This window comes from Suillus clintonianus, assembly GCF_016758775.1.
Source record: "Suillus clintonianus strain FC179 chromosome Unknown DEU56scaffold_10, whole genome shotgun sequence".
In the NCBI taxonomy this organism is placed as follows: Eukaryota; Fungi; Basidiomycota; class Agaricomycetes; order Boletales; family Suillaceae; genus Suillus; species Suillus clintonianus.
This window is the reverse complement of record NW_024539234.1, coordinates 408857-435269: the sequence shown is the minus strand read 5'-3', so window position 1 is coordinate 435269 and position 26413 is coordinate 408857. Positions and strand designations below refer to the sequence as shown.

The 26413-nt window shown below is 48.9% G+C and overlaps 7 protein-coding genes across 7 annotated transcripts; 3 read left to right on the top strand and 4 right to left on the bottom strand.

Annotated features, from left to right (window-relative positions):
* The first annotated feature begins 1 nt into the window (after position 1).
* DEU56DRAFT_33581 (uncharacterized protein) lies at positions 2-4606 on the top strand. The gene is made up of 12 exons (XM_041345729.1): positions 2-279; positions 342-782; positions 836-893; positions 946-1885; positions 1939-2202; positions 2251-2422; positions 2472-2657; positions 2715-2780; positions 2828-3447; positions 3497-3845; positions 3894-4407; positions 4457-4606. Exons 1-12 carry the CDS (start codon positions 253-255, stop codon positions 4534-4536), a joined length of 3717 nt encoding a protein of 1238 aa, XP_041212748.1. The 5' UTR covers positions 2-252; the 3' UTR covers positions 4537-4606.
* DEU56DRAFT_33759 (uncharacterized protein) lies at positions 4448-7668 on the bottom strand. Its single transcript, XM_041345741.1, has 11 exons — positions 7656-7668; positions 7250-7602; positions 6893-7189; positions 6764-6837; positions 6649-6716; positions 6552-6595; positions 6187-6499; positions 5744-6135; positions 5625-5696; positions 5392-5577; positions 4448-5345 (listed from the first exon to the last, which is right to left on the bottom strand). Exons 2-11 carry the CDS (start codon positions 7310-7312, stop codon positions 4677-4679), a joined length of 2178 nt encoding a protein of 725 aa, XP_041212747.1. The 5' UTR covers positions 7313-7602; positions 7656-7668; the 3' UTR covers positions 4448-4676.
* Positions 7356-9993, bottom strand: DEU56DRAFT_780539 (phosphoprotein phosphatase). The gene is made up of 16 exons (XM_041351966.1): positions 9964-9993; positions 9692-9909; positions 9493-9627; positions 9394-9439; positions 9197-9344; positions 9089-9149; positions 8796-9041; positions 8594-8731; positions 8430-8545; positions 8353-8377; positions 8109-8300; positions 8049-8053; positions 7947-7997; positions 7800-7893; positions 7656-7744; positions 7356-7602 (listed from the first exon to the last, which is right to left on the bottom strand). The coding sequence occupies exons 2-16, from the start codon at positions 9858-9860 to the stop codon at positions 7489-7491; spliced, it is 1629 nt and encodes a 542-aa protein (XP_041212746.1). The 5' UTR covers positions 9861-9909; positions 9964-9993; the 3' UTR covers positions 7356-7488.
* DEU56DRAFT_923041 (glycoside hydrolase family 23 protein) lies at positions 9987-11631 on the bottom strand (the record flags this gene model as incomplete). Its single annotated transcript, XM_041358526.1, has 7 exons — positions 9987-10300; positions 10355-10413; positions 10469-10582; positions 10644-10786; positions 10840-11046; positions 11091-11364; positions 11449-11631. 7 exons carry the CDS (start codon positions 11629-11631, stop codon positions 10204-10206), a joined length of 1077 nt encoding a protein of 358 aa, XP_041212745.1. The 3' UTR covers positions 9987-10203.
* Positions 11632-15332: 3701 nt separating this feature from the next.
* Positions 15333-17987, top strand: DEU56DRAFT_780519 (uncharacterized protein). Its single transcript, XM_041351965.1, has 2 exons — positions 15333-16036; positions 16098-17987. The coding sequence occupies exons 1-2, from the start codon at positions 15754-15756 to the stop codon at positions 17570-17572; spliced, it is 1758 nt and encodes a 585-aa protein (XP_041212744.1). The 5' UTR covers positions 15333-15753; the 3' UTR covers positions 17573-17987.
* A 74-nt stretch (positions 17988-18061) lies between these two features.
* On the bottom strand, positions 18062-18950 carry DEU56DRAFT_780518 (uncharacterized protein). The gene is made up of 4 exons (XM_041351964.1): positions 18857-18950; positions 18500-18806; positions 18412-18424; positions 18062-18358 (listed from the first exon to the last, which is right to left on the bottom strand). Exons 1-4 carry the CDS (start codon positions 18858-18860, stop codon positions 18191-18193), a joined length of 492 nt encoding a protein of 163 aa, XP_041212743.1. The 5' UTR covers positions 18861-18950; the 3' UTR covers positions 18062-18190.
* Positions 18951-23968: 5018 nt separating this feature from the next.
* On the top strand, positions 23969-25687 carry DEU56DRAFT_780502 (uncharacterized protein). Its single transcript, XM_041351963.1, has 7 exons — positions 23969-24358; positions 24409-24583; positions 24634-24684; positions 24733-24923; positions 24986-25075; positions 25126-25390; positions 25444-25687. Exons 1-7 carry the CDS (start codon positions 24288-24290, stop codon positions 25510-25512), a joined length of 912 nt encoding a protein of 303 aa, XP_041212742.1. The 5' UTR covers positions 23969-24287; the 3' UTR covers positions 25513-25687.
* Positions 25688-26413: the final 726 nt, after the last annotated feature.

The following is a 26413-nucleotide window of genomic DNA, read 5'->3' as shown; positions in this document are numbered from 1 at the left end:
CCTAACTTCAGTCCTTTTACTTAACTACTATCAATGGTGATGTGATGTTTCGCACGTATATAGCCTCCTATTAGGCGAAAACCTATTCGGGTTTCGACACGTTGTCCGTCGTTTTCCGGTTTATCCAACACCTTTCTACTTCTTTCCTACCCTCTTAATTTTTTGGATTTTTGGATTTCGCGTTGAGTTTAGATCAACGCAGGTATTTCTCGTCACAGGTTCCTCGCTTTGGACACCCGTAATCCTCGAAACATGCAACTCACTGCAGCTGAACTCCAGGTCAGTCAGTTTCTTCATACGCACCGACATGTTGGCCTGATGAATGGTATCTGTATATTTAGAAGAGACACGAACTCGAAGGAGCTCCTGACCCATTTCCCTCTCTTGGGGAGACGACAGCCGTTAAGCCCAGACGTGCCGTCCAGGTCCCTGCCGACGCTGACTCGCAAGCGGATTTCCCCACTCTCGCCACTTCCACGCCTGTCGCTGCTACACCTGGAAAGTCTGCCTGGGGCTCTGATGCTGGCCCTCGCATCAAGGCTACTGTCAAGTCTACACCAGTCATCACAGATTATCTCACGGTCACTCAGGTCGAAACTCCCGTCAAGGATGGTAGACAAACTTCGCTCGGTGAAATCATGAAGCAGGTCATGATAAAGTACAGGGTCAAAATAGAGGCATCGACAAATCAGAGTCGGCAGACTACCTTCCACTTGAAGGGCGAGACTCAAAAGGACCTTGACAAGGCTAAGCGTCACTTGTTGGCCACCTTGAGCCCTGTGGTACATGACAGATGTTTGAACTACTTATTTTTGTGTCTGAACTGCTTCACTAGGTTACTTTGATTTTGAATGCCCCTGCGTCTACCATCGCTGCTCTAATCGGACCCAAGGGTAAGGTTTCACATCCAGTAACATTCCATGCATTTACCTTTCATACTTATAGGCGCTACTCTCAAGAAGGTTCGCGAGGCTACAGGTGTTAAGGTCGATATTCCTCCCAAGGATGGTGCCCCCAACGGACAGGCAAGCGGAACGAACGGAACTTCTACCCCCCTCCCAGGCGACGAGGAAGAGGAGGTTATGGTACCCGTTACTATCACTGGCTCGCGCCCGCTTGCCCTGGAAGCTCAGGCAATGCTCAATGAGATCATCACTTCTCGGACTTCACAACTCACCCAAAAAATTCGAGACATTCCGGCTCATATTCTACCTTTCGTCCTTAATCGTCGCAACCACTTTATTGAGGTAGCGCAAGAATCCTACGTTAATCTCGCTTTGAACCAAGCTGAGCGGGAGATTACTGTCAGTGGAGATCGCGAGGGCGTCGTTCGTGTCGTCGAGACCATCAAAGCTACCGTTGAAGCATTCAGGACGAGCCTAACTAGCCTCAAAATTTCTTTGCCCAAGCGCCAGCATCGTCTTCTTGCTGGCAAAGCGGTCGACGAGATTTTAGTGGAGAGCAAATGTTTGGTTGAAGTTGCTTCCCCCGAGGATCTTGGCGACGATGTCACGGTGTGGGGCTTGGCGGATAATCTTCCCACTGGTTTAGGTGCTGTCATGGCCAAGGCAAATTCTCAATTCATCCACGAGTTCCCTCTTCCTGGCCCTTTGGCGGTTTCGAAGCAAATTCTCACGTATATGACACGGATCGACTACGAAGGAACCTTGGCTAGTGCTCATCCTGATGCCTTGATCTTTACACCATCTCCGGCCGCCATCGCTCAAGCATCGGTTCTAAACATTGACATAGCTGGTGAGAAATCTGTGGTGGACGCGGTGGTTAGGCAGATCTCTGAGTTGATCGGCAAACTTATCGGTGCAACGAGGGAAGTTTCGGTCGAATGGCTCGTCCATCGCATTGTCCAGGGCAAAAATGCTAAAAAGTGCGTACGATCTGTAATACCGCTGAAGTACGAAGCTCATACGATATGACTAGATTGAAGCAGTTCCACGAGGCGCACAATGTCCAAGTCTTCTTCCCGCCAGAATCTGCCGAGCAATCCCAAGTTCTATTGGTTTACGATCCCCTTTCTCCATCAGCGTCGCCTTCGCCTGTGGAGAAAGAGAAGCATTTGAATATTGTTGTGGAAGAGCTGCTCACGATGGTCAAGGAAGCTGGGGAAGTGAAAAGCCAGCTTGTCCCGGTTGAGAAGCGCTGGCATGAAGCTGTTGTCGGTCAAGAAGGCACCACTTTGAATGCGTGAGTTCGTCATTTCATAGGGCGAGTGCATTAACGAACGTGTTGCAGTATCATTGGTGAGGATACCACGCTCTCTATCAAGGTTGGTGCACAAGCCGGCGACGCATCCGACGAAGATGTCATCCTTGTCCGAGGGGCTATCATCGACGTCGATCGTGCGGTCAAAGAGATCCTTCAGGTCGTCGAGGATGCCAAGAATGACGCCATTGTCAGCAGCTATGTGAGTTTAAGATGCTGTAGTTGTCGCTCTGGCTGATCCCGTAACCTAGTCAATTGAATTTGACATTGATCGGGAGTATGTTGGTCGCGTCGTCGGCGCACAGGGCTCAGGTGTCAATAGACTTCGCGATGCTCTTGGTGTTAAGGTCGATTTCTCGGACGAAGCTGATGAGAAGGAAAAAGACGCAGGCAAGAAGAAGAAGGCGGCGGTCACTCATCAAAAATCCAAGGTCAAGGTAGCTCAGGACTTGCTTTTCTTTTTTCACCCTATTTCTCACTGCATTTGCAAACAGATTACAGGTCGCAAGGAAAACGTAGAGGAAGCCAAAAAACGAATCTTGTCGCAAGTCGAGAGGCTCGTAAGTCATGGCGTAGTTCGGCTGTCCCGTTTCTGACACTCCCTCAGGCCGATGAGACCTCTGAAGTCTTGAAAATCCCCAACCAGTACCACGCTCAGCTCATTGGTCAGAGTGGCAAGTACGCCATTCGGTTGGAGGAGAATTACGGTGTCAAGATCACATTCCCTCGTTCATCCGGCGAGAACGGGGAGGGCAAGACAAGGGAGCAACTCAAGCCTGATGAGGTTCTCATCAAGGGTGGCAAGCGGGGTGTTGCTAGCGCAAAGTCCGAGTTGCTTGAAGCTCTGGAGTTTGAGAAGGAAAACAATAAAGTACTCACATTCGACGTTCCCTCTCGTTCCGTCTCCCGTATCCTTGGCAAAGGTGGTGCCAGCATCCACGAGATCAAGGACGACACCGGTGCTCAAATTGATGTCGATAAAACCGGCGATGGGAGCAGTTCTGTTACCCAAATTACGGTTCGTGGTACAAAGGAGGCAATCAATGCCGCGAAGAGCGCCATCCTGGCTATAGCTGATCAAGTCGGCGAGGAAATCACAGCATCCCTGGTTATCGAGCCCAAGTTCCACCGCACCATCATCGGTGCTGGTGGCCAGGGTTTAAAAGATCTCATCAACAGGTGTGGCGGTCCTTCTGACCCTAAGCTTCAAGCTGGGCTTGTCCGGTTGTATGTTTGTTCCACTTGTTTCTTGCTGTTTTACCAACATTTTTGCCAGCCCTCGCCAGGGTGAATCCTCTGATGATGTTCGCCTCCGCGGAGAGCCCAAGTTGGTTAACAAGGTCAAAGAGGAACTCGAGAAAATAGTGGCCACGTTGCGTGACCGTGTTGTTCTGGCTGTAGAGATCCCTGCGTCCCAGCACCGTAATTTGATCGGCAGAGGTGGCCAACATCTGAATGACCTTCAAAATCGAACTGGAGTTCAAGTACAGTTCCCTGGATCTCGCTCGTACAATCAATTTGGCGACCCCGAAAATGCAAGTGAGATGGCAGACGCTGATCCGGCCAACATCGTCAAGGTTTCTGGTCCTCGCAAAGCCTGCGAGGCAGCAGTTGAAGAGCTCAAGGTATGAAGCCCCTCTTTCACCATTTTCTAGTTCTTATGTGCCATACAGACCCACGTGAAGCCTGCTGCTCCTGAGGGCGTGACAGCCATTGTCTCGGTACCACTGAAGTACCACCACGTCATTTCACAGCAGGGCCAATTCTTCCGTACTTTGCGCAACTTCGGGGTTTCCGTCGAGCAATCTGGCAAGCCTCAGAAGCCAGCAGTCCCTACTGCTCCCCCTCAAAATGGCTCTACGACCGCCCGCATTGATGATGCTGAGGATGTCCCATCCATCGAAATTGACTGGCAGGTCGCTGAAAACTACTTGGACGCTGAGGAAGGTGACTCGGAGTGGACTTTGAAGGGCAGTGACGCTGCTGGACTGGAGCGGGCCCAAAGCCTTATCCAGGACGCTATTGCGCAAGCTGCAGCTATGACCTGTGTGGGCTTTTTGAGTCTCCCTGATCGCTCTGCATTCCCGAGAATCGTGGGTTCAAAGGGGTCTAACGTCACTCGCCTTCGAAACGAGACCGGCGCTGACATTACAGTCGGCAGAGAGAACAGTACCATCATCATCATCGGTAAGTCGGTTCATCCATGCGAGATCACTGGTTTAACGTCGTACTTCAGGTTCTGAATCTGCTGTTGATGCTGCCAAAGAAGCAATCTTGAAGCAAATATCAATGTCTGGCCGTCATGCACGCCATTGAGATGTTAATCATGTCCACCGATGTTGTTGGGTTTTAGGTGTACATCATGCTGTTGTGTTAAAATCATTGACAGACCACACGCTATTTCGTTATGATACTCTCTGCAATACAATGGGACGGATATTGGAATACTCAATCCCTCACAGAGGGACACCATCAACGTCATCTGTATCCATAGGCAATCCATCAATGTCTTCCATAGGCTCGCCGTCGACGTCAGGATCCTCGCCGTGATCAAGAGGAACGCCATCAACGTCATCATCAACAGATGTACCATCCACATCTAATGGCTCTCCATCCACATCCATATCTTCGATCGGTGCACCATCGAGATCATCGGCGTCGTTTGTGAGGCTAGGGGCTGCCTTGCTTAATTCCTGCGCAGGTTGGAAAGACTTCGCTTTGAACTTGGAAACATATGAAGATTGTGCCTCGGCTGCAGCAACACTAGGGTCGTCGTCTGCCTTCGGCTCGTTCAAATCAGCCTGCGTGGTGCCGTCCAGCCTGGCACGCAGTTCCGCAGTAAAGTCTGGAGCGAAGACTATCCAGTCTTCCCAGATGTCGACTACAGCTGTGATCTGCTTCTTGAACGTTTCTGCGGTAATCCGACCAGGAAAAGAATGATAGATGGCGGCAAAATGATCGAACACTATTCCCAAGCGAGACTGGAATTCCTGGCGAAACTTCCATGCGCTTGGTACTGGGGCTGCTGAGTTGTGTAAAATATCACAGATGAGATGTAACCGAGCAATCTTGCGTGGCACAGGTGTGCCATCCACCAAGAGTGAGGAGATGATGATATCCGATACCTGACATAGTCAGAACCGGAGCACTCTTTAGAAATTGTGACTATACCTCACGAGCGGCTTCCGCATGCTCCAAGCTGAATGTCATACAGCGAGCGAGCTCGCCTCTCTTGCCAGTGACACCACGAAGCATTGCCTCGAACCGTTTGCGAGCTAGCTTGCCTAGAACAGTTTTGCGAGTTCGTTCTTGCTCCGACTCCTCCGCAGAATCGGTAGAGTAGGTTGAGTTATATCCCTGGCAGATGTTTAACATGGTTCAGTACGCAAAAAGTATGCGCACACCTCGTCGTCAAATTCTGCGCCCGTAAAATCGTCTCGTTCAACTAGACCTTTGTAGAATGCGTGTCGTCGGTGCTTTTGCAGTCTGTCAACGTCCTCACGGATGAGATAGCTTGGCATACCTTGCGCTGCGTCATAAAAGAGTACCTGGGGTTGCTCCGCTCCCATTCACGGAGATTTTCTTCGTACTCGGAACCATGGCCTTTGACCTCGGCGGCTACAGCGCGAATAAATGTGTCGGTGACGGCAGCAGCCTCATCTTCCGAATCGTGCCTCCTCGAAGGGCTTGGTGACCGCCTGCGCGGACTGCGGCTGTCATAGCGTGAACGACTGTACGACCGCCGCCGCCGAGGTGAGCGACTATCATTCAGGGAACGACTGCGGGAACGTCTAGAAGACCGATAGCGTCCCGTGGAGCGAGACCGGGAGTGACGCCTTGGTGAATGTGACTCGCTCCTTCCCCTACGTTCCTGTCCTCGCGATCTCGATCTCGATCTGGATGTCCTGCTCGGTACTGTAAAATGCATAAAAAAAAAACGCTTCGAGCAACTGATGTGATCTCTACCATAGAGAGCTTTTGCAGCCATAGGCACAGCTTTGCTCCATCCCACACGAAGAATCGAGCCTCCCCAGTCAAGGCCATCGACTTCCCTCAGAGCAGCTTCTGCATCTTTACGCTTCATAAAGGATACAAAGCCGCTCAATCCGGCATTTCTGTTGCGGCGCGAAGCAGTCATGTCACCACCCGGACCAGAAACAACATCTCCTCGGGGCCACATGATTTTCACGGAGCCAACAGGACCGTGACGGGCAAAAAAGGTCCCAAGTGATTGTTCGGTGACATTGGATGGTAGATTGGCAACAAAAAGGTTGGAAGTCTGCGAAAGAAATCATCAAAAACCGAAGAAACAAAAAATTGTTCACACTCACCTCGGGATCACCGCGGTCCTTGCTACCACTCTGTCCTTCGTATGCTACAATGCAACACATTTGAGGTTCATGGTGACAACAGCAGATGAAAACCCACCTGCTAAAGCAGTCACTGACCGCCCATGGGAAGAGCGGGAATACCTAGCCTCTCGCATTGCCTGCTCCCTGGAGGAATGATGAATTAACGTGCTTGGAAGTAAGAACTTAGCTACCTCTTGATCTCTTCGAGGAATGAATCCATGGCTCGTTTTCCTTTCGGTTTCGGTGCAATACCTGATGCAGTGGACTGGTCAAGAATATAAGCACAAGCAGATATTGCTCGCATGAAGCGGTTCACATACTTCATCTTCATTAGAGAAAACTGGCCTGGTGCGCGACGAAGACTCCGCAGAACCTTTGGCTTGCGGTTGATAAGACACTTTCGCGCCGTCCGATGCGCGAACAAATCCTGAACCGGCCTTCCGCTTGTCCACACTTTCCCCCTCAAACGCGTCAATGAAGTCGGCATATGCCTTAGCAGCACTCTCTTCCTCCTCTCGTTTTTTGGCATCCGCAGCATCCTTCTCCTTTTCTCGGCGGGACTTGCGAACAGTGCCTTGCGCGTACTGCGATAACTTCATGTCATCGAGGGTCTTTTGCTAATGTACGAAGTGGTTGGTAAGTGTTTCAAGGACATAAATAATGTCTATTCGTCGCACTGGGAACGAAGAATCTTCGTCGTCGTCGAAGAACGCGGCAAGTCTTGATTTCGTCTTGTCCATTGCACTTCACAAATCCAAAAGTCAAGTGGAAGAGTTTTGAATATGTTAAGCGTCCAAACGAGCAACTGGTGACTACAAGTAGCAAGATTCCCACGCGCCCATGCCCATTACGTGATTCTACGTGACTCTATTCTCATACACCTAAATCATGCACAGTGAAAGATTCGCCTGAGGATCTACATCATCAAGTTCGCCAGACCCCCTTGTGCGTATGCCATCGGTTTCATTGTCGGATGAGGTGTGGCCTCGAATTGGGTGTACTTTTGTTCTCCTTCTGCATCTATTCGTATCTAGCAAGGTGTGAGTATTCGAAACGTTGATGAACAGTAGTGCATAGACATACAAACGCCCCCTTGTTTCCCACTTGGTCCACATAATTTGGAGCTGAAAAGACGGTTGTGCAGAGGCCATCGTGCTCTATGGCATACCCGTCTGCGAAACCAGAATTGGAGTTATATTCTCTAGAAAAGCGACGAAACACACTCACCCTGGCGGACTTCATGGCTCCGAATAATAGAAGTAACGCCATTTAATGTACACCACCTCTTCGTGACGTCAGGACCAAAAGCGATGCCGACACCCTGGAAGGGGAATTGTGAGTCTCAAAGCGATTGGGAAGCTAATTAACACATACGCGTTTGCTTGGCCCGCGACCAGGAAGTGTTTGAGGATCAGTCCAGAGGAGCTAAAATTAATTTTGAGTGCTTGCACGCATGAGCACAGCATCAATACACACATCGGCTGGAAGCGTGTCAGCAAGAACTAGTTGGAAGAGCGGGGGGGAGGGGGTACGCACACATTAAACCCTCTTGACCTGGCTGCCGTCCAATTCGAGGAATTTTGCGAACTTCATCGAGGGTGACACCATCTTTACTAAATAGCCCACCATGCACGACAAAGTATCTCTTGAGTCCTTCTGGTGACAGAATCGTTGTATCGCTTTTTTTGGTAGGTGCTTTCGTGGCGCTCACAAGCGTGGCCAATGGTACTGAAGAGCCAGCGATCATTCAGCTGAACTTAGCAGAATCTTGCACACTTACAAGTGGTGAAAACGTGAGCGAATAACTGTTGAGGAAGTTGTAAGCGCATTAAATAAAGAAGAACGGAGGGAATGAACTTTGTAAGTTTGCTCTCCGTGTTTGTGCTTTGCCTCGCCTTCAAAGCCATATGTTCGGTTCATGTCTTTTGCTTCGTGATTACCTCTATTGATGAACATGCGTGCGGGGTATAACCCTTGCGTGATTTCAGTATTAAGGCCCTTCATATAGTTCATGTGCTCACATTTGTACGCGAAAGCGGTAAGAATAACCTCAATAGACCATGATCCTCGATCAACAAGATCGCCATTCATAAGAAGACAATGCTTCTCGGTGGGTGTACCCGTCAACGAGTATAGATGCAATAAATCGTAGAATTGCCCTAAAATAAACACAGTTAGCAATCTTTTGAAACCCAATATCAAGCGCTGCAGCGCCAGACTGACCGTGGACATCTCCGATAACATCGCACGTCATGCCTTCTTGCAGGTCCAAGTTTACAAGACTTTCTTCTTTCATAAAATGCGAACATGCCCTAAGAATAATCTCCCATGCGTAGCGTCTTGGAAGATTTTTGCCCAACTTGAACCATTCGATCATTCCTTTGATAAACTCCTCCGTCATCGCATATTTTCCATCCTCCCCGGTACTCAAATGTGGACCAGCATATGCTTTTTCGACCTCACAGCCGCCTGAAAGTGATGAAAACAAAGAATCTATGGAAATTCGAACAACTGACCTTCTGCGATGATCTCATGACATCTTTCTACGGCGTCTTTCTCCCCTTCTACTTCAATTGCCTGCCCAGAAGATCAGCCACGACACTAACATGTAGCACAGAACATACCTTCTCGAATTCTATCCTGCGCACGAGCTTTTGGGTAGCTGTGAGCTGTGACTGGACGACCGTATTTCTAGGCTCTAGCACGACGACTTTCTTGAAATCCGCGATCGCTAGCTGAGGTTTCGCAATCTGTAGATAGCATGTCGCGCGGCTGATACGAGCGCTTAGCTTCGGACCTGTACCCACAACCTGTCACATACCGGTAATAAGCCTTGGCATATTTAGGATCGACTTCGATGGCCTTTGCTGCAGTCGCGTGAGATGCTAAAACATTTTGATCGACTTATCTAGCAACTTACAAGCATCCGTGAGCGCGAAACCATATTCTTCTAATTTTGTCCGAGCTGCGGCACGATTGCACCAATACGTTGCATCTATCGGGTTCAGCTCTATGGCCTGAGAGTAGAGTCTGACGGCCTCCACGAAGTTATGACCTATTGAGCAGATCGTCCCGACTTCAACATCAGCGCGAATGTAATGACAATGTTCAACACGCACTTGCAAACGCTTGATTTGCCTGTGTCTTGATCTTAGCGGCCTGCGCCCGATCCTCGTCTGTCACATCTCCTAGACTCAGTGATTGGATCTCCGGAGAGGGCAGAGATGATAACGCGGTTGATGCCTGAGAAGGAGACGCGGAAGACAACGTTGACGATGAATCACTCATGCTTTGAAAGACGCTCACTAGCTAGGAAGTGTGTCGCGATCTGCAACTACTGGCCAGTTCATTAATCACCCCGACCTGAAATTTTCTGAGAAAGGAAATTCACATCGGTGGCTTTACATTAACTAGGGTCGAGCTTAGGGATGAGGATTGTCAGACATTCGCGCACAAAGAAGCTTCGTATTAACGAGAGAAAATAAGTGCAATAACGGGGCAGCGCAGATGGCGCCACCATAAAGCAGGTATAAGGGTATGTGGTATAGGATTTCCAAACTCTTGCTTAATGCTAATAAATGTCCTACCATGTGCCAGCGACATAGACAGTCGCGATGAGGGCAAACGTTGCTTAGTTGCAGACATTCAGGTTGAAGTACTTGCCAAGAGGAGGGTTGTGCTGATAGGCGTTGACGTCCTGGCACCAACCGTTCAAGAACTGGTGTAAACTATTTTAACATGTTAGATTAAATCGCTCAACCCCGAGATTCATAGAGACATACTAGTCGAGGTTGTTTTGCTCTCTGCAGTTGCCGCCGTGGGCAGCAGCGGTTGCGTCCCCCTGTACATATACCATCAACACCAGGATCTATGAAGTATGGCAACAAAACAAATACATAGGTCATCCCCTTGAACCAGCCATTGTAATGACCAATGCAGGCGAGAAGGTCGCCGTTATTGTCACTGAGCAGCTGCGAAAAGAACTTGGCGCCAGCACCGATGTTGAAATCCTGGGCAGGAATATGTATATGATCAAGATGATGCATCCGACGCGAAGACAACATGACTTACAACGTCCTTGCAATCACCATTTGGAGCACCGACGCATTTATCGCTGGTGAGCTGCATCAACCCTTGCTCACCAGCTCCACCAACGGTGCTCGGTTTACATGAACTCTCCTGCATGGCAAAAGACGCAAGGAGAATAGCAGGGACTGTCGCCCAGCGTCAGTGAGGAACGAAGCAAGACTTGACGAACAATACCGACTTTGATACTGGTTACCATATTTCTCGAATGTTGGAACAAAGTCCTTGCAGTTTGCGAATGCAGAACCATCTCGGTACGCGACTCCTGACAGGTCAGCAGTAACGATATTCTCGATTTTGAGGAGAGGTGGGTTCCATCCGCCCTCGTTGATGCCGCAGGTCAGGAAATCAATATGACCATTAGGACCGCTCAATGCAGTAATTTCCGCTGGTAAAGATATGCGCATCAGTAATTATCCTCCCTTAGCTTACAATTCGGGAAAGTCGCACTTGTTGCACCACTAGACCCGCAGCCGTTGGAGGAGATGACTTTCACGAATCCCTGAGTTGGTCCACCTCCAGAGTTGTTTTTGCTGGGTCCATTGTCCGATGTCGGGGGCTGAGGAGCTGGTGAAGTTGCAGGAGGAGTGGGAGCCGATGACGATGCTGCAGTTGGAGTTGGAGTTGATGCTGTAGTTGAAACTGAAGCCGAGGGTGAATTTGCAAGCACACCCGGAGCTGACAGCGCAGGACTTTCCGAGCTGACCTATACAGCGCGCAGTTACACAGGACCATAGAATTCTTAATAAGCTTCTTTGCAGTCAGCATTCAAATTCGAAACACGACTGACCGGTCTCTGTTTGCAGGTTTTGCTCCTCCGCAGCTTGGGTGTGCCATTGCCAAACAAACCCTTGTTTCGAGCGGATACAGCAGCATGCCTACCCGGCGCAGGAAGCTTTTCAAAGCTATGTCCGGCTTGGACGACAACGGCGACAGTGGTAAGCACAGCAAGAAGCGACGCAGTGAGCTTCATCACAGCAAATAACGCAGAGTGAAACAAATATGTAAATGAGCGGACTGTTTGAAACGAGAGGCAGAACCAAGAAGAACGAGACCAACTTCAGTGCTTGGCAAAATATGTGACTACGTTGGTTGGTGGGTCACATATTATTACATACAGCCCGGCAAGCGGATTGCTAGATCGTTTCTGGCGTAGGTCCACAATGTTGCTCGGGTGAGCGGGTGACCCCTACCACCATCGTCGTTCTTGTGCAAAACTTGACAATTGTGCGTTCTGCCACTGAAGTTGCGTACTTTCTTGACATGTTCTCCGCGACACCCTATTATTCCGTGTCAGCCCGACATGAGTCGGCCCGAATGTAACAAGCACTCACATCCTAGGTATGAGACAAGACTCTCACTTGAAGCCCACGTCGTCTTGGATGACTTGGAAGGGGTTCAGAACAATGGAATGGAAGCTCTAATGATATCAATGCGCTCCATCTGGTTGCGAATTAGAACATGCAACTTGGAGGTGCAAGGCGGCTTCAAGACAAGTCGAAACTGTCGAGCCGGAATAACAGTGCCGCCATGGCAGCTAGACAGCTTTTGTTGCTTTGGCAAGTGTAATTTTGCTTGTAGTGATAATGAGTAGGTAAGACAACTTGAATTGGCGGGTATTCAATTGTAACTTACTACTGCCCGGCTTTCGTTACCTTGGCACAACCTTGGTAAGAGGGATTCTGCTAGTCGTCACGATACCACCATGTGCGCAGATTCGTGGAAAATCCCTCTCAAGTTGTCTGAATTCTTCTTAGATACGGTCATCGGCATAGTATCGAGTCTCGACTGGAGTGTTTTTTTTTGCGCAACATGCTACTAACAACGTTCCTGCAGGTTCCTGCTTGCCAACGGGACCAGTTTCGACCGTCTGACAGTTGCTACTTGTTCGGGTGCCTATGGCGAGGTTGAGCTTCTCTTTCCGTGTAACCATTCAGTGCCACTTTATTTATTCTTCGCAGATAGGTCCGAGCCGATCTGACTCGTCCTGGGACCTACTCGGTAGTAAAGGGTAGTGATCGGGTGCATCCCTATGCACCCTATTTCTCATCTGCACAGACCGTTTTCTGCGTCATTCTGTGTGTCAGAGATCTCACAGCTTATGTCGGGTCAGACATTGGTCGGTGCGACTCGATGAGAGCTGTTTTGATTCAGGTGTGTTCCTAGTGATGTTTTGCAATATTCTACTGTCTTCCATGTGGGCTCACGTGGCATACCGCTCAAGTGGGGCCTTTCTTCTCATCAGACTACCCCTTGGCAGTGAGTTCTTACTCTGTATCACAAGCGGCTCCCGGGTTGGGTTATTTTCTGTCCGGTTGAGGTTGTTAGTCAGAATCTGTCAGAGAACGTTCACTGTCGGACATAGTACACGTATCGTATTAGCTCCTCAAGCACACCACACCTTTGCCTGCTTTTGACACAAGTGGTGTAGTGCTCCAAACTATCTTGAACTAGACCCCACGCGCTGTCAAAGCCTCGGAGATTTCCTGGCGCTACAAGTATGCTGCCTCAGCGGAGACTATTTCAAGCAACTCGGAACTTCGGGCGCAGACGCTCGACGAATATCCAAACCAATACCAAAGCCGAGGGGTTTTAAAACGGACATCGCCCAGAGGAGATGAAGCAGACGCCTACCAAGGCAAGTGACAATACCTTTGCTAAATAATTGACAATTACTGGGCGCTGATGCCAGAAATTTAAAATCTGACCGATTCTGACGCCAGAAAGTCGTCTGACCTTGCAGAGATGTTTCTCGTACGTGTACTACGTATTACAATTTGACAGGCGCAAGTCAGCGCCAAGTCTTACTCATAACAACCAGGCCCCGAACCCTTGAGCTCGAGGGCTTAGAGGCTTCCAGGTTCGTATGCATTGGGTAAACAACTGACCTGGCAACCCGACAAGTCTTTTGTGCAAGCCCAGGTCCAGGCGGTGACTTTGCCCTAGATCTAATTTCTGTACAGTAGTGCACCCTATGTAGGGCGATTCTATCTAGTCAAAGGGGCCTGCCACACCCCTGAGATTGCGAATGACCCGACGTGAGGGAAATTGCCGTTTGTCCGACGTTCTCGCCGGCCGTTTTAAACGCACTGTCCGTGAAGACGGGAGACTGCGCTCTCCGTCGGTGGAGAGCGGTGGAGGTGTGAATATGATGTCGTGAGGTGTCAGCTCGCTCTGAGGTAACGTTCTACACATTAGGATATGTATACGCAGTACCTGTTTGATCAATTGCAAAGGATGTGCAACGATAGGAATTGTCTACCTGTAGAAGCCTATCACGTATATATACAGCTCCATCGACTTGCCATCGACTATAACCACGTACTTGGAGCACCACCGCTACAGGATAATGGAGCACTGCGATAGCCGCGGGACAAGCTGTTGACTACGATAAAGTCGGAAAATAATCAAGATTCTAGCACGCCGCCTCCACGTGTATTGCAAACAACATGTACAGCTAGTACGAGTCATCGATGTACCAATTTAATGCTCGTGATTAGTTGCTGGAGTCAGAAAACACATGGCGGATGATTCAAGGATTACGTTCGAGATCTACTCAGACATCCGGAAGGCAAATGGGCATTCACGGAAGGGTGATTTGGCAATTTCGAGCAACAACACGGGCTGACTGTTGGGAATGATGATTGTGTTCCTCGGAAGGCTTCCCCGATGGGACGTCACAGGCCATCAGGCCAAAGTGGCACGAGTTGTAATTGTGCAGTCTCAGAGTCAAGGAGAGTCACAGAGATGATTAAAATTTGCTGCTTTGAGATCAGAATTTAGGATGAACAAAACGACACATAGGGGGCTATAGGAGGCAGCTGCGTTGCTCGAGATCCGATAAAATAATTCGGAGACGAATAGGCGTTTCATATTATCAAGAATAACCCTGTGATCATCAGTTGAGTGTGAATTCTTTGACGTGGCATAACAAAACGGGCGGAGTGGGCGAACAAGGGGTTGACTGAGGAAGAACGGCGAATTTGACAGAATGCTAGTGCGCATGAATTATGGAAGCGCACCCAAGGAGCTAGTAGAGGCAGTACTGCCTGTGCGCAGCAGTACTAGTATGAAGAAGGGGACACACTGCCACCGTCCCGATGACTCCATTGGGGATGGCGCAATCCCGACGATGAGGAAAGGCGGGAAGGTGAGACCATAAACAGCATCGTGGGAACGACACAGATAGTGAGTTCTCAAGGTACAGGGAAAGAAGACAATCGTTAATGGGAGGTGGTGCACACAGGTCTACCTAAGTAGGTTGCCCATGGAGTGAGAAATCTTATCACACTGATCATCTAGGATGAATACACTGGAACAAGATGTACAGACCGTATGTCGGAAGCGGTGTAAAACTTTGGCGGATACTTGCGGATAACATTGATGGACATCATGAACACATGTTTGAGCAAATTTAGATCAGCTAGGAGATGCAGAGAGGCTCGTCCGATATTCGGTGACGAGCACTTGTAGCTTCAGAACAAGGTGACTCGGTAATGGAGGCAATGAGTCATGATTGGAGAATGATGTGGGTCGGGGGAGAGTCGGGGAATGGAGTCGGGGGTCGGGTATACTGGAATATCCAAGGACCCCGCATTTGGGTGATCAGGGTCCTGATATACCCAGTGACTCCTTCACTCAGTTATATAACGCCCGGCTCAGCTCAAACCATTCATCCCTCTGAGCCTGAGTACTGCCAGGTACTGCCTTACAAGAAGCCCTATATCTGCGCTTACCTTCCAAGTCTCTCGGAATCACCTCCGCTCAGCTCATTTTTTCTTGTTGTGTAGCCTTTTCGTCAAGGCTATATAACTATTAGGATAGTCTAGAGTCTCAAGACTTTGGACTCATCCTCCTGACTTCAAAGGAGTCACGATGTGTTCCCTAGTCATTCCCCGTTTTTCCAGCCCGATCTCCAAGCCCGTCTCTCAAAAAGCCTCCAAACTTACCTTCTGCTCCAAAGTAACCACCGTAAACTCCATTAATGCATTCGTCAAGTCTTTCTAGATAATCCGCTCAAGCTCGTCCTATCTGGTGTTCTTAATATTTACGCTCTCGTCTCAACTCTCCGTATTTTTTCACACTGCTCAATTCTATGGTTCGCTCCGCTGCTCACTCATTGGCCCATCGAGGGCCACCAACCACAACGTCACATTCGCACACTCGGGTTCGCTGGCAACCCTATTATGCCACCCTTTCCTCAGTTTCCTCACGTCCATCTCCTTCATATCTCATTACTCCCGCCTCATCTGTATCATCCATTTCCCCTTCACCTCTATCAGTCTATGACCCAGAACGGCAGCGAAATCCTCAATTTCACCCGCGAGAATGTCAGCTTCGCGACTCCCAGAAATCAAAATATGTAACTGGTTTAGTCGGTATGTTTAATACTAGCCGCCGTTTTTCTAATCTGAATTTTGGTACCGTACCCGCCAATAGATCAAGCTGTAAAATCAATATGCGAAATATGGAATCCTCAGGACATCCCGTTCGCTTTTCTGACATCATCTCGTCCGACTGTGGCTGCCTCCTCCAACGACTCCATTATTGCATCAATTCCCAGCATTTCACTCCACGGGCGTAATACTCAACTCCCCTCTCCCATATCTCCAACGACACAGCCATCTCCCACGCCCGCCCAATGCATCCCACATACGTACTCCCTTCATTCGCCCGAGGTTTCCCTGACGCCCTGCTTGAACGACCAGGCCCTACGGTGCGACGTCGCGCCGATGAAAGGGTTTGTCCACGAGGTTCTTCGTCGCTCTCGCACGTCAGGCAGCGTTCTACAGACAGCCCTTTGTTACCTGGAAGCTATCCGCGCCAAGGTCCCAGAGCTGGTCACGCAGGAGAAGGTGCATCCTGGGTCTACTTGCGAAAAGGAATCGGTTGAACGCATCGTTCAAGGTGAGGTCAGCGCTCCTAGCGCTGGCCTTGACGGACCTATATCTTCCACGGAAACATCGACAGGCAATGCTTTGCTGGATACCATCCGCATCAATCCCATTACACTTGAGGTTGACTCTGCATTTGCAGAGCCAGTATTTGATGCAAAGGCGTCTTCGCACAAGCCTAAGCAGAGTAGTGGCTGTTTAACGCCGCTTCCTCCACTTCCCTCGCCGCTTCTGTGTCCTCGCCGCACTTTCCTCGCGTCACTCATTCTTGCGTCGAAGTTCACGCAAGATCGTTGTTACTCAAATCGTGCATGGGCGAAACTTTCTGGCCTTCCGCCACGGGAGATCGGTCGTTGCGAACGTGCGCTGGGTGAAGCGCTTGAGTGGCGCCTCTGGGTTGGCAAGTTGCCCTCAGCGCCGGCCGCTTCCGGACGCGCCCTCACCAAATGCAAGAGTGAAAGCAATATATTGCTTAGGAGCAGTCCGAGATCGCAGTCCGTTATAGAGACTAGCCCCGATGCTTCACCGACATCTTCCACAGCAGGCTCACCTTTGGTGGCAAGGCCTCGTGTGGGTCTCAGGCGGCACGCCACGTTACCTACACGCACCTCCTACCGTGAAGACTCATATTCGGCGACGTTTTCGTCCGCCGTGGAGACTTCGCTATGGATGCCAACTGAAGCTAGTCTGGGAATGGATAGCAGTCCAGCCAACTCCGAGATCAGTCCACCGACGCCTGGTCTCAGTTACTCGCCTACGCCCACAGAGTCATCACTTGGGGATCGCACTATTCAGATGACGAGTTTCATGGACATTTCGACGCCGCCGCCGCCGCCATCCTGCCAGTTCGCCGCTTTCTCGAGCGTGCAGAACGACAAGATGTTGCAGCCGGTACCGATTCCGTTCATGTACTCGATGCCGAACGATGTGTATCAGAGTCACAATGGGGATCAGCCTTATTTTGCAGCGGGTCTGTCGGCGCCGAATAACGAATCCTGGTCTTCAGTATATGCTTTCTGACTGGTATCGCCCATGGACGCCCACTTGTTTACCGCGCTAACCAATTTGGTTGATGCTTCCTATGCCTATGCGTCTCTATCTTTTTGGTTTGTTTCATATTACTTTTGTACATATAGTTTATCTGTTGCGTGTCCGAGTATGTGCCTATGTCTTGTTGGTTTGGGAGTGCAGCGGCATCTGATTAACTATGAACAATCCCGACTTTTTCATTTTGTCTTCTTGTGTACTACTATAACCATACCCAATAGACTTGCTTTGAGCATCAACAGGCACTAGCGGAATCTGGCAATTTTTTTCAGTGTTCCTCTGGGGTCATTGACCATGTGTCGGACATGCATCTCGTTATTTTGCTTCATCTATCGCATGTACTAGTAGTACCAGGCAATATTAATGTGACAGACAGATTATAGTAGGTACTTTACCCATTCGGCGATAACACAACAGGGACAAGTTACTTGAGGGTGAACGCCCCCTGTGGGCTACGAGCAATCAAATCAATCACACGTAACTATTGCAGGGAGATGCTACGAGACACGACATGGCTCCGCGGACGTTACAACGACATATCGTACAACATATCATTACACATTTCTTTCTCTTGTTCCTTAATTCCGACATTCACCGATAGGAGGAACGCGGTGGGGCCTCGTGAAGCTCGGAGTGGTACTCAAAAAACTCCAAGGGATAGCCATCAGGATGAATGGCACGCCACGAATGGGGATGACCATCAGCGTCAAAAGATGCCGTGAGGTGGTGGATAGCATGTAGTTTCCATCCGGATGTTCCCTGACGATTAACATGAGAGTAGTAATAATGAATCAAGCGGACGGAATACTCACCTCGTGGTGAATCCTGCCACAACGGAAGTCATAAGTCAATACGACACAAACCCCAAGGCCCCGCAGCAGTAGAACAAAAGAACCGCACCTAACGTGAACATATCCCTCGCCCAGCTTATCATTAACAGCAGGAAGCCTCAATTTCCCGAAGATAATGTGTCCGTAGCTTGCCTGTCCATTTCGGACTTGTACGAGATCATCTCGAGAGAAGCTCGTGAGCTCATCGTCGCTCAGCCCCGCTGCTCTAGCCCACATTGAAGACTCATGGTGGACTTTCCACGACCGGCGCGACTTCTTGATCGACTCTTTGATCGCCTCGGCTACTTCATCAAAGGCGTTTTGCGCGTCCTCGCCAGGGGCGTGGGCATCATCCAGAAAGATTTGTTCTTCCGAAGCTGAAGAATAATTGTAAGATCATTCAATGCTTGATATTCAGTTGATCTACCCATCACAGGAAACAGCCAATAGAACAACAAAAGGGGTGCACTGCAAATTTGCTGCAAACTGCCAAACTGCACTGGTCCAACATTATTCCCACGAGACGGAGTACGGTTTTAGACCACCTTCACGTCCGGAGTTCGCCGGATTGTCGTTTTAGTACTAGTACTAGTAGTATATGCCATAGCAAAGGATGTCGTGTGTAACGTGTGGGCAGTTCGACGTTGGATTGTTCGGGGACTTTAGGTATAATGTCCTGTTCATTGTATCTTAAATATAGGGTTAAATCAGGTGGTGCTAGTATTGAAGGACGGGGATCAATGCCTGGGCGCGCTCCCAAGAGCGTCATGTTCAACCTTTCAAGGTTGCATCGTTCGGAGGTATTCATCTGCACTGCAAGAAACCGCGATCTTCTCCTGGAATCATCGTGGACCCGTGATGGATGAAGCAGCCGACTGATAACCGCTTGAGAGAAAGAGTCCAATGCCACGAACTGTCAAAGGTATTGGTGCTTTATCGCATCTGTCATCAATCTCCATCCCAATACCATCAAGTCTTATCAGATAACATAGGATACCATGCGCAGTAGAACACAACATCCTGGTACAAGTCTGCAGTGCCCTGATACGCCCCCTGCCAAGTTACAGGGTCGTCTCTCACCGGGGAATTGTCGAGGATTTCAGCTCCTCGGACGCTTCAAGTTGAGGAAATCTACCCGAGAACGAAGGAATAAATGCTATAATTAAGCCATCCAGGTAGTCAGCCAATCTCCAGTATAGCGGGGATAATCACTTCCTTTTCTAGAAATGGGAGACCACCCTCGGTGGTTCCAAATCTTCTGACACTACGGAATTGTCAATGATTTGAGTTAAATGGGCGCTCCTGTGAAGACGACGCACCACATTACCCAGAGAATGCTCTAGAGTTTGATAATGAACTTGAGAATCCCGCTGTCGAGGTCGTGATGTACAGTCCAGTTCAGTTTTTATTTTAAAAGTGAGCGGAAGGAGTTCGTCGAATACCCTAGAGTCAATAACTTGGTTACACTGCGGCTACAGGCACATACAATCACATACTCGTCGTCGGAAGGGAACATCTCCGCCTGTGTCCGTGCAGCGTTGTCCATAATGATCTCACCTAGTGGAAGGGGATAATATATGGTCAGGGGCCGTCGATCGTGTCTTTTGGGTGATAATACAAATCAGGGGAGGGAGGGTCGAGTCAATAAACTTGAAAAGCAAGCTTCAAGACAAAAGCTGCCCGTACGACGAGTCCTCCTTCTTTGAACGAATTGCGAGTGGATGCAAGGAATCCAAAGAAACACAATAGAACAATTTTTTTCAATTGGCCAGCTTTGGAGGACGACCGCGAGGCAACGAAAACCCATGCTAGGTGCCTGCATGCGCGCGCTGGCCAGCCGCTCAATTAAGACGTCACGATCTCATATGTAAGTCCGTTTGAGTGACCCGGGCGAACAACACACATCTATAGGGTCGACGGTTCTCCCACCAGATGGTACGTAGCACACGTTGAAATGCTCGCCGAGGTAGCTTCGATACCTTTAAACTTAAGACGTAACATCCCAGCGAGATGAATATACTGCGAAGCAGGGCGACACGGGAGAAAGATCTCTCGTCTACATGTAATGAGGAAGGCTCTTGACTGAAACGAGAGTGGTCGGTAGCGGAGGCAATTGGTGTGCGAGGGAACCGAGCCCAAGGCTCTAGTGCGAGGGTCAAACCAGGACCCCATAGTGCTCTCTGGGAATACTGCGCTGTCGACGGAGATCTGATATTGTGATTTGAGACAGTGCGGCGACTGGCATGAATGCCGTTTTCTCGGGGGGGTCCCATTTTATCCATTAAGAGAAGTACTCTACGTAGGGCGACATGAATGCCGTTGACGTGCGTGGCCCTGCAAAACACGAGTGTAGGCTTCTGATAAGTCTTGTGAGGGCTTTCCAAAACGGACTTGCCGTGTGGCAAGTATCGCGGTATTGGCCTGAAGAGCCGCTGAGGTAAAATCATGATGGGTTCAATACGAAAGTCAAGTCGAACGACCAAGGGTCGAAGTTCTCGTTCTCGGATTTGATGCCAAGGACGGCAAGGATCTATTCATTTACGAGATCAATGACTTGTTTATCAGTCTCGGTCTTGGTAAAGTATAGTCCTTTTGCCACAGAAAGTAAGGACAACAGTTCTAAGGAAAAACAAGGAACCGACGGTGTAAATTTCAAGCGGGTGTTTAAAACTCTCACCAAACGTCAAATAACAGATAAATCGCTGACTCTTGATGCATTTGTCAGTCTGCGAGCAAATGCTGAGATCATGGTGCATAACGGTAGAAAACAAAGCTTACAGTTGCAAGGATACCTAAGAGAGTTTCCCATGTCGTGCGAATTCGATAAGATAAGAAACATTATAAACGTCGTGACATTGTCGTACAAGTCTTATAAGCGCTAGCACTAAAGTTTGAAATTTGAGTTCTGAAGCTCGGCGAAGTTGCAGAGATACTCACCATCAGGAGTTAGTTAGATAAATTTGCTCCCGCTTCGGGCGGCTCCTGCCTCCAGTAAAAGGTTAAGTTTAAAACTCCGCTGGGATTTGAAAGCATCCACCGCCACCAGACACTGTGCTGGACACAATCCAATCCATTGTGGCGAACATGATCGTTGTGTAGCGCCAATGTCAGCCTTGTCAGGGATCTTCCCTAGTAACCCCCAAGGTATGTAATACTGTCACAGTACTTATTACTCCAAGGTACGAATATTCCTCCTAATGCAAACTCAAATCATGATGTTACATCACAGGCTACTAGGTTCACTCGTGCTCTGACGCAAACGCGAAGAGGATGTTTCATCAGGTGTGACCATGGAGTCGGCCATATGACATTGCTTGTCGGGAATCGGGATATAGCCTCTAGTCATTCGGCGTCTGCCGTCTTGATGGCACAACCCGTTTCTGGATCAGTGTCCCAGCACTGAACTTCAACGACATTTTTAAACTGTCCCGCCTTATCCGCGACCTCCATGCAATACCCCTGTCAAAAATTACCAATCTGTCGCTCCTCATTCGACACCCTCAGGTCATCGGTGACGGCAATAACGCTACTTCTCGCAATTTCAACTATAAAATCAGTAATGACGAATGAATCTTGCTTACTGTCGGTATTTATTGTCTTGGCGAATCGAGAAGGGGACGGTTCCTGTCGGATCGCCAGGACCCATCTTCCTCCCTCAACGACGCTGACGTGACCGCGGAGTTATAGAGAAACATCAGTGGTGGTGTGAAAGATCTTACCAGCTCTCCCAGACCCAGCGCAAATGATGATGGTTCCACGCATCATTTTTACGGAGAGCGTACGGAAATCCAAGCAGGTAAAGAATGATCCGCAGTTACTACTCTCTTCTATCATCTCATATCGTGTGACTGAAAATGCTCACATATGATTCTTTCAGGGCTCTTCTAGGCTCCTAGCGTTAACGCCCAATACTTATATAATAGTGGATCGTATTTCCAGCCTGTGCAGGAACTCACCAAAGAGACTATGCCGTTGTGCACGTGTATACGAAATTTTTTGTGTGCTTTCTGTGGACGCAGGATCAAGTCAATCGCATTCCTTACGCGAAAATATGAATATCATGTGTTTATGCCCAAGGACCATCAAACCGCTTCGATGGGCGCAACCTTCTTTCGTACGCCCGTTCCCCCACGCCGTTGTCACCGCCGGGATCTCCAGCTTACACAACTTTATGTTCGACGTGAGTCTTTGTTGTTGATCAAGTGTCTAATAATACTCGATCTTCCTATCCATCAACGTCGAGAGCCTGGGAGACAGAACCTGTACGGACCGCCGAGTCTTTTTGAGCGGACTCTAAGTGACAGTGTGGGCAATAGGAGGAAACAAATGATCATTAATTGTACGTGATCTGTATACCTATGAGAAGGGATGGTACAACACTGTCCCTTGCCTGAGAATCTGAAGGAGCTGGCTATCCAGAGCTGTTCTTTGGCAACTGTCATTCCACGTCGTGACTGGTGCGGAGACTTGGAGGCGCAGTAACAGCACCTTCGACTTGAGTTTCTCGGTACCTTATTTTGAGAATGAGATCGGTATTCAGCCTCATTTTGATGTGAAGGTCTTTAATTGGATAGTAGGCTCTAGCGCCTTTATTATTATTATGGATCCTAGAAGATCATGGAATTATACGATTGGTTTTCAGTCAAGCCGGAATTGAGCGGTGTTTGCTTCATTGATTGAGTATGATATTCCACATTCATGCTTCTGATATATGACATGTTAAAGCACATGTATTAACACCCCGTCCCATGGATGGTCAATCATGCCATGTGTTGTTGAAACGTGTTGTGCTGAAAAAAGCAGCGATCGGATACGCCGTCAGGATACGTTTGTGAAGTTTTAGTTTGATTGAGTAATAAAGCAACGGGGCTGGGTGCGTTTTACGTCCCGTGTCAAGATAGTGTCACAGTGCGCAGTTTGGCACCTGGTATGCTTAAGAGTGTTGCAAGGAAATAAAAGATTTGTTGGAGGAGCGCCGGTGTTCTGCACATCATCGGACACATGGATCAAAGCCGCGGGAGCGGTGGAGATTAGAAAGGAGACGGGAAATGCTGGAATAGACAACACATGTACGTGAAGGGTCAGAAACGTCGACTTGCGGGGACCTGGGAGACGTTTACAGTATAAGGTGTGGAATCTTACATACTGTTATAGGTCATAGAAAGCAGTTGGACGGGTTGTCATTCACATGTAGAATTGCTGATTACGGTATAGGTGAGGATGTTGTACGGAGTAGGTTGAATTGACCCAACCCAAACTTGATGGCCAATCCATAGGCCCCGCCCCATCACCACGCGATGTGTCACTTGGATATAGCTGCCTTGATGGAAAGGATCGACCACATGTCAGGTATAAACCGGAATCTGATGCCCGAAAAATTACTAAAAATGGTGTAGCGCATCAAATCAAAATTCAAACAATATTGACATCAATATACAATTAAGGAAATTGGATCGTCAAATTTGGGTTTAAAAAAAAAAGAATAGACCGGTACCCAACCGGTACCTCTAAGGTTCGGAACTGAATTCATTGAATGGAACGTTGAGCAAGCAGCATGCTAGATTCAACTGATCTCCCGAACATCTCCTCCTCGTTTTTTTTTTCTAATTTTTACACACGCAAAGAAACATGATGCGCCAATGATGTGTGGAAATTGATTAAAAAATCCCCACCTTCCCTATACGAAATTTGTTATGGCAGTCTCAAAATGCAGTTACGACGCATCCACGACCCTTAGATCAGAATTTTAGTGATTTAGGCCGATTTCCCGGGTCCGTGACAATGGTGTCCCCGTCCATTTTCCACCCTTCTACCTTCTCTGCTTCTTACTTCGAACAAGATTCAGTATAAAACCAACGATGAAGGATCTTCCACACGAAAATCTACCTCCCATACTTCCAATTCATCGTATGGCTGAAACCATCGCGTAGTCAGTTAACCCTCCATCCTTTCAATACACATCTAACGCCTTTTTAACAGCTCCTCCACCCCTAACGCTTACATTCCCCCAGCGTCCTATTATCCTCCTAGTCATGCTCCCGGTCATCCTCATGTTGTAGCACCACAGCCACGCCAAGAGCCACAACAAAGGAAGCGTCCCAAGTATACAAGGAGCAAGACTGGTTGCATGACATGTAGAGTCAAAAAAATAAAGGTATGCCACTCCACACCGCCACTCGAATATCTATTCATTCCCCAACTCAGTGTGACGAGGCGAAACCAAATTGCATGCGATGCACTCATGGGCAGCGAGACGTGGGTCTCATCCTGTAGTATCCAAAAAAAATGCTGACAGTCGTGCAGTGCACATGGCCAGAAGGCGTTCCTGCCCGCAAGAAATCCACACCCCGGAAAGATAGTATCGACGGGCGCCCATCCACTGCCGACTCATCAGGACTGTCCGAAACTTCAACACCTCCTACTCGGGACAGCACGCCTCCGAAACCTCGCGTATCTAACGACTACAACCAACCTCCAATGTCCCGTCGGCATAGGCATGTCCATCGTTCATGATACACATTAATTGCTAACCAGAAGTTTTTTTGTTTTGTTTTAGTGATCTTTTTGCTCCAGTACCTCAAGTGAAATACGAGGAAGACCCGAATCTCAGGCTCGGGCCAGAGCCCGATGCTGTGCGACGCCAGTTGTGAGTTTGAAAGTCATTTTTTACTCCGCTCTGTCATAACAAATATCCAGAGCTCCACAAGGTTATCCCGTGCACCCAAATCAGAATTCCAATGTTTTATCTATGATATCCGAGATGCAACCATACCCTCCACACCGATACGATTCCGCTTACGCTAATCCACCCACTCATTTGCATTCAGCTCCCTCACGACACATTCCCCCTCATCACTCTCAGCACCATGTTAATATGCGTTCGATGAACCACCAACCAGCACCCCCTCAGCACTGGAGCCAGCCTCATATGATGTCAAGTGTAAATCCCATGGATTCATTTGTAAGTATTCCGTAGATTGCTACCTTTATTATACTGACCGACTGGTGGTTCAGTTCCCACACCCCCAGGAGAGGAATTTGGTGGCACCTTCGTCTAATGATCATCACCCTAGATACCCATAAGATTGATGTTTCCCTTTGATTTTTCTTTAAAGATCCGTCATGACTTTTGATATTTGAGCATCATTATGGCCATCCCCTCTGAGAACCCAGTTGTCGCTTCTAATGTTCTGCTTGGTCTGGACTGACCTCCAGGATTTGATCTGATGCGTTGTTCGGTGTTCATGTTCATGGTGTGACGCACAACGAGGACTTGCCTAAATTGGCGCACTCACGTTTCATGAATTCGAAGCTGTTGTGCAGGCACAAACCTGTACATCTTCTCAAGCTTTCAACCTTCAAGGAGTAGAGAGCAGAACTTCCATTGGCTGTGTCGCTGTTAGACGTGAGTGATGCATCGTTGAATCGTTTGATCGTCTTATGTAACTCGGAAATAGATGCTTTCCGAGGGCGAAATTGAACGTATATATACATATTCTCGCTAAGTTTGGAGGAGAACCTTTGACGTGCCTTTCGCAAGGAATGAATCGTAGTCAGGTTCAATGGGGTCGGAACTGAAGGCAACACCTGCTGCTGGAGTTTCTGGGACGTCCTAGGTGAGCCCCGCGGTAGCCTAGAACTGGCTAGAATTGAACCCTTCCGCAGCCTGCATAGCCGCCAGCAGTGGAGAAATGGCCATCTTGCATGCTTCCTCAGATTGAGTGGGTCACTGTACGGTGCTGTGAGCGTTTCGGGAGCAGACTCGATAAATCAGTCTCATACATTCCCCGAGCGAGTATGTGGGGGCGTCTCGTGTGTGTTTGTTCCGCTGCTAGCCCGAGTATGTACCCGGTCGTCGCCCACGTTTGAGGGTCATCGAATTTACCTTTACACAGGTGATCTCGTTCATTTCTCGCGCCCTACATGGATCTCGCAAGTGCGATGAGGGCACTAAATCTTCTGCGCGGGATATACCAACCATGAA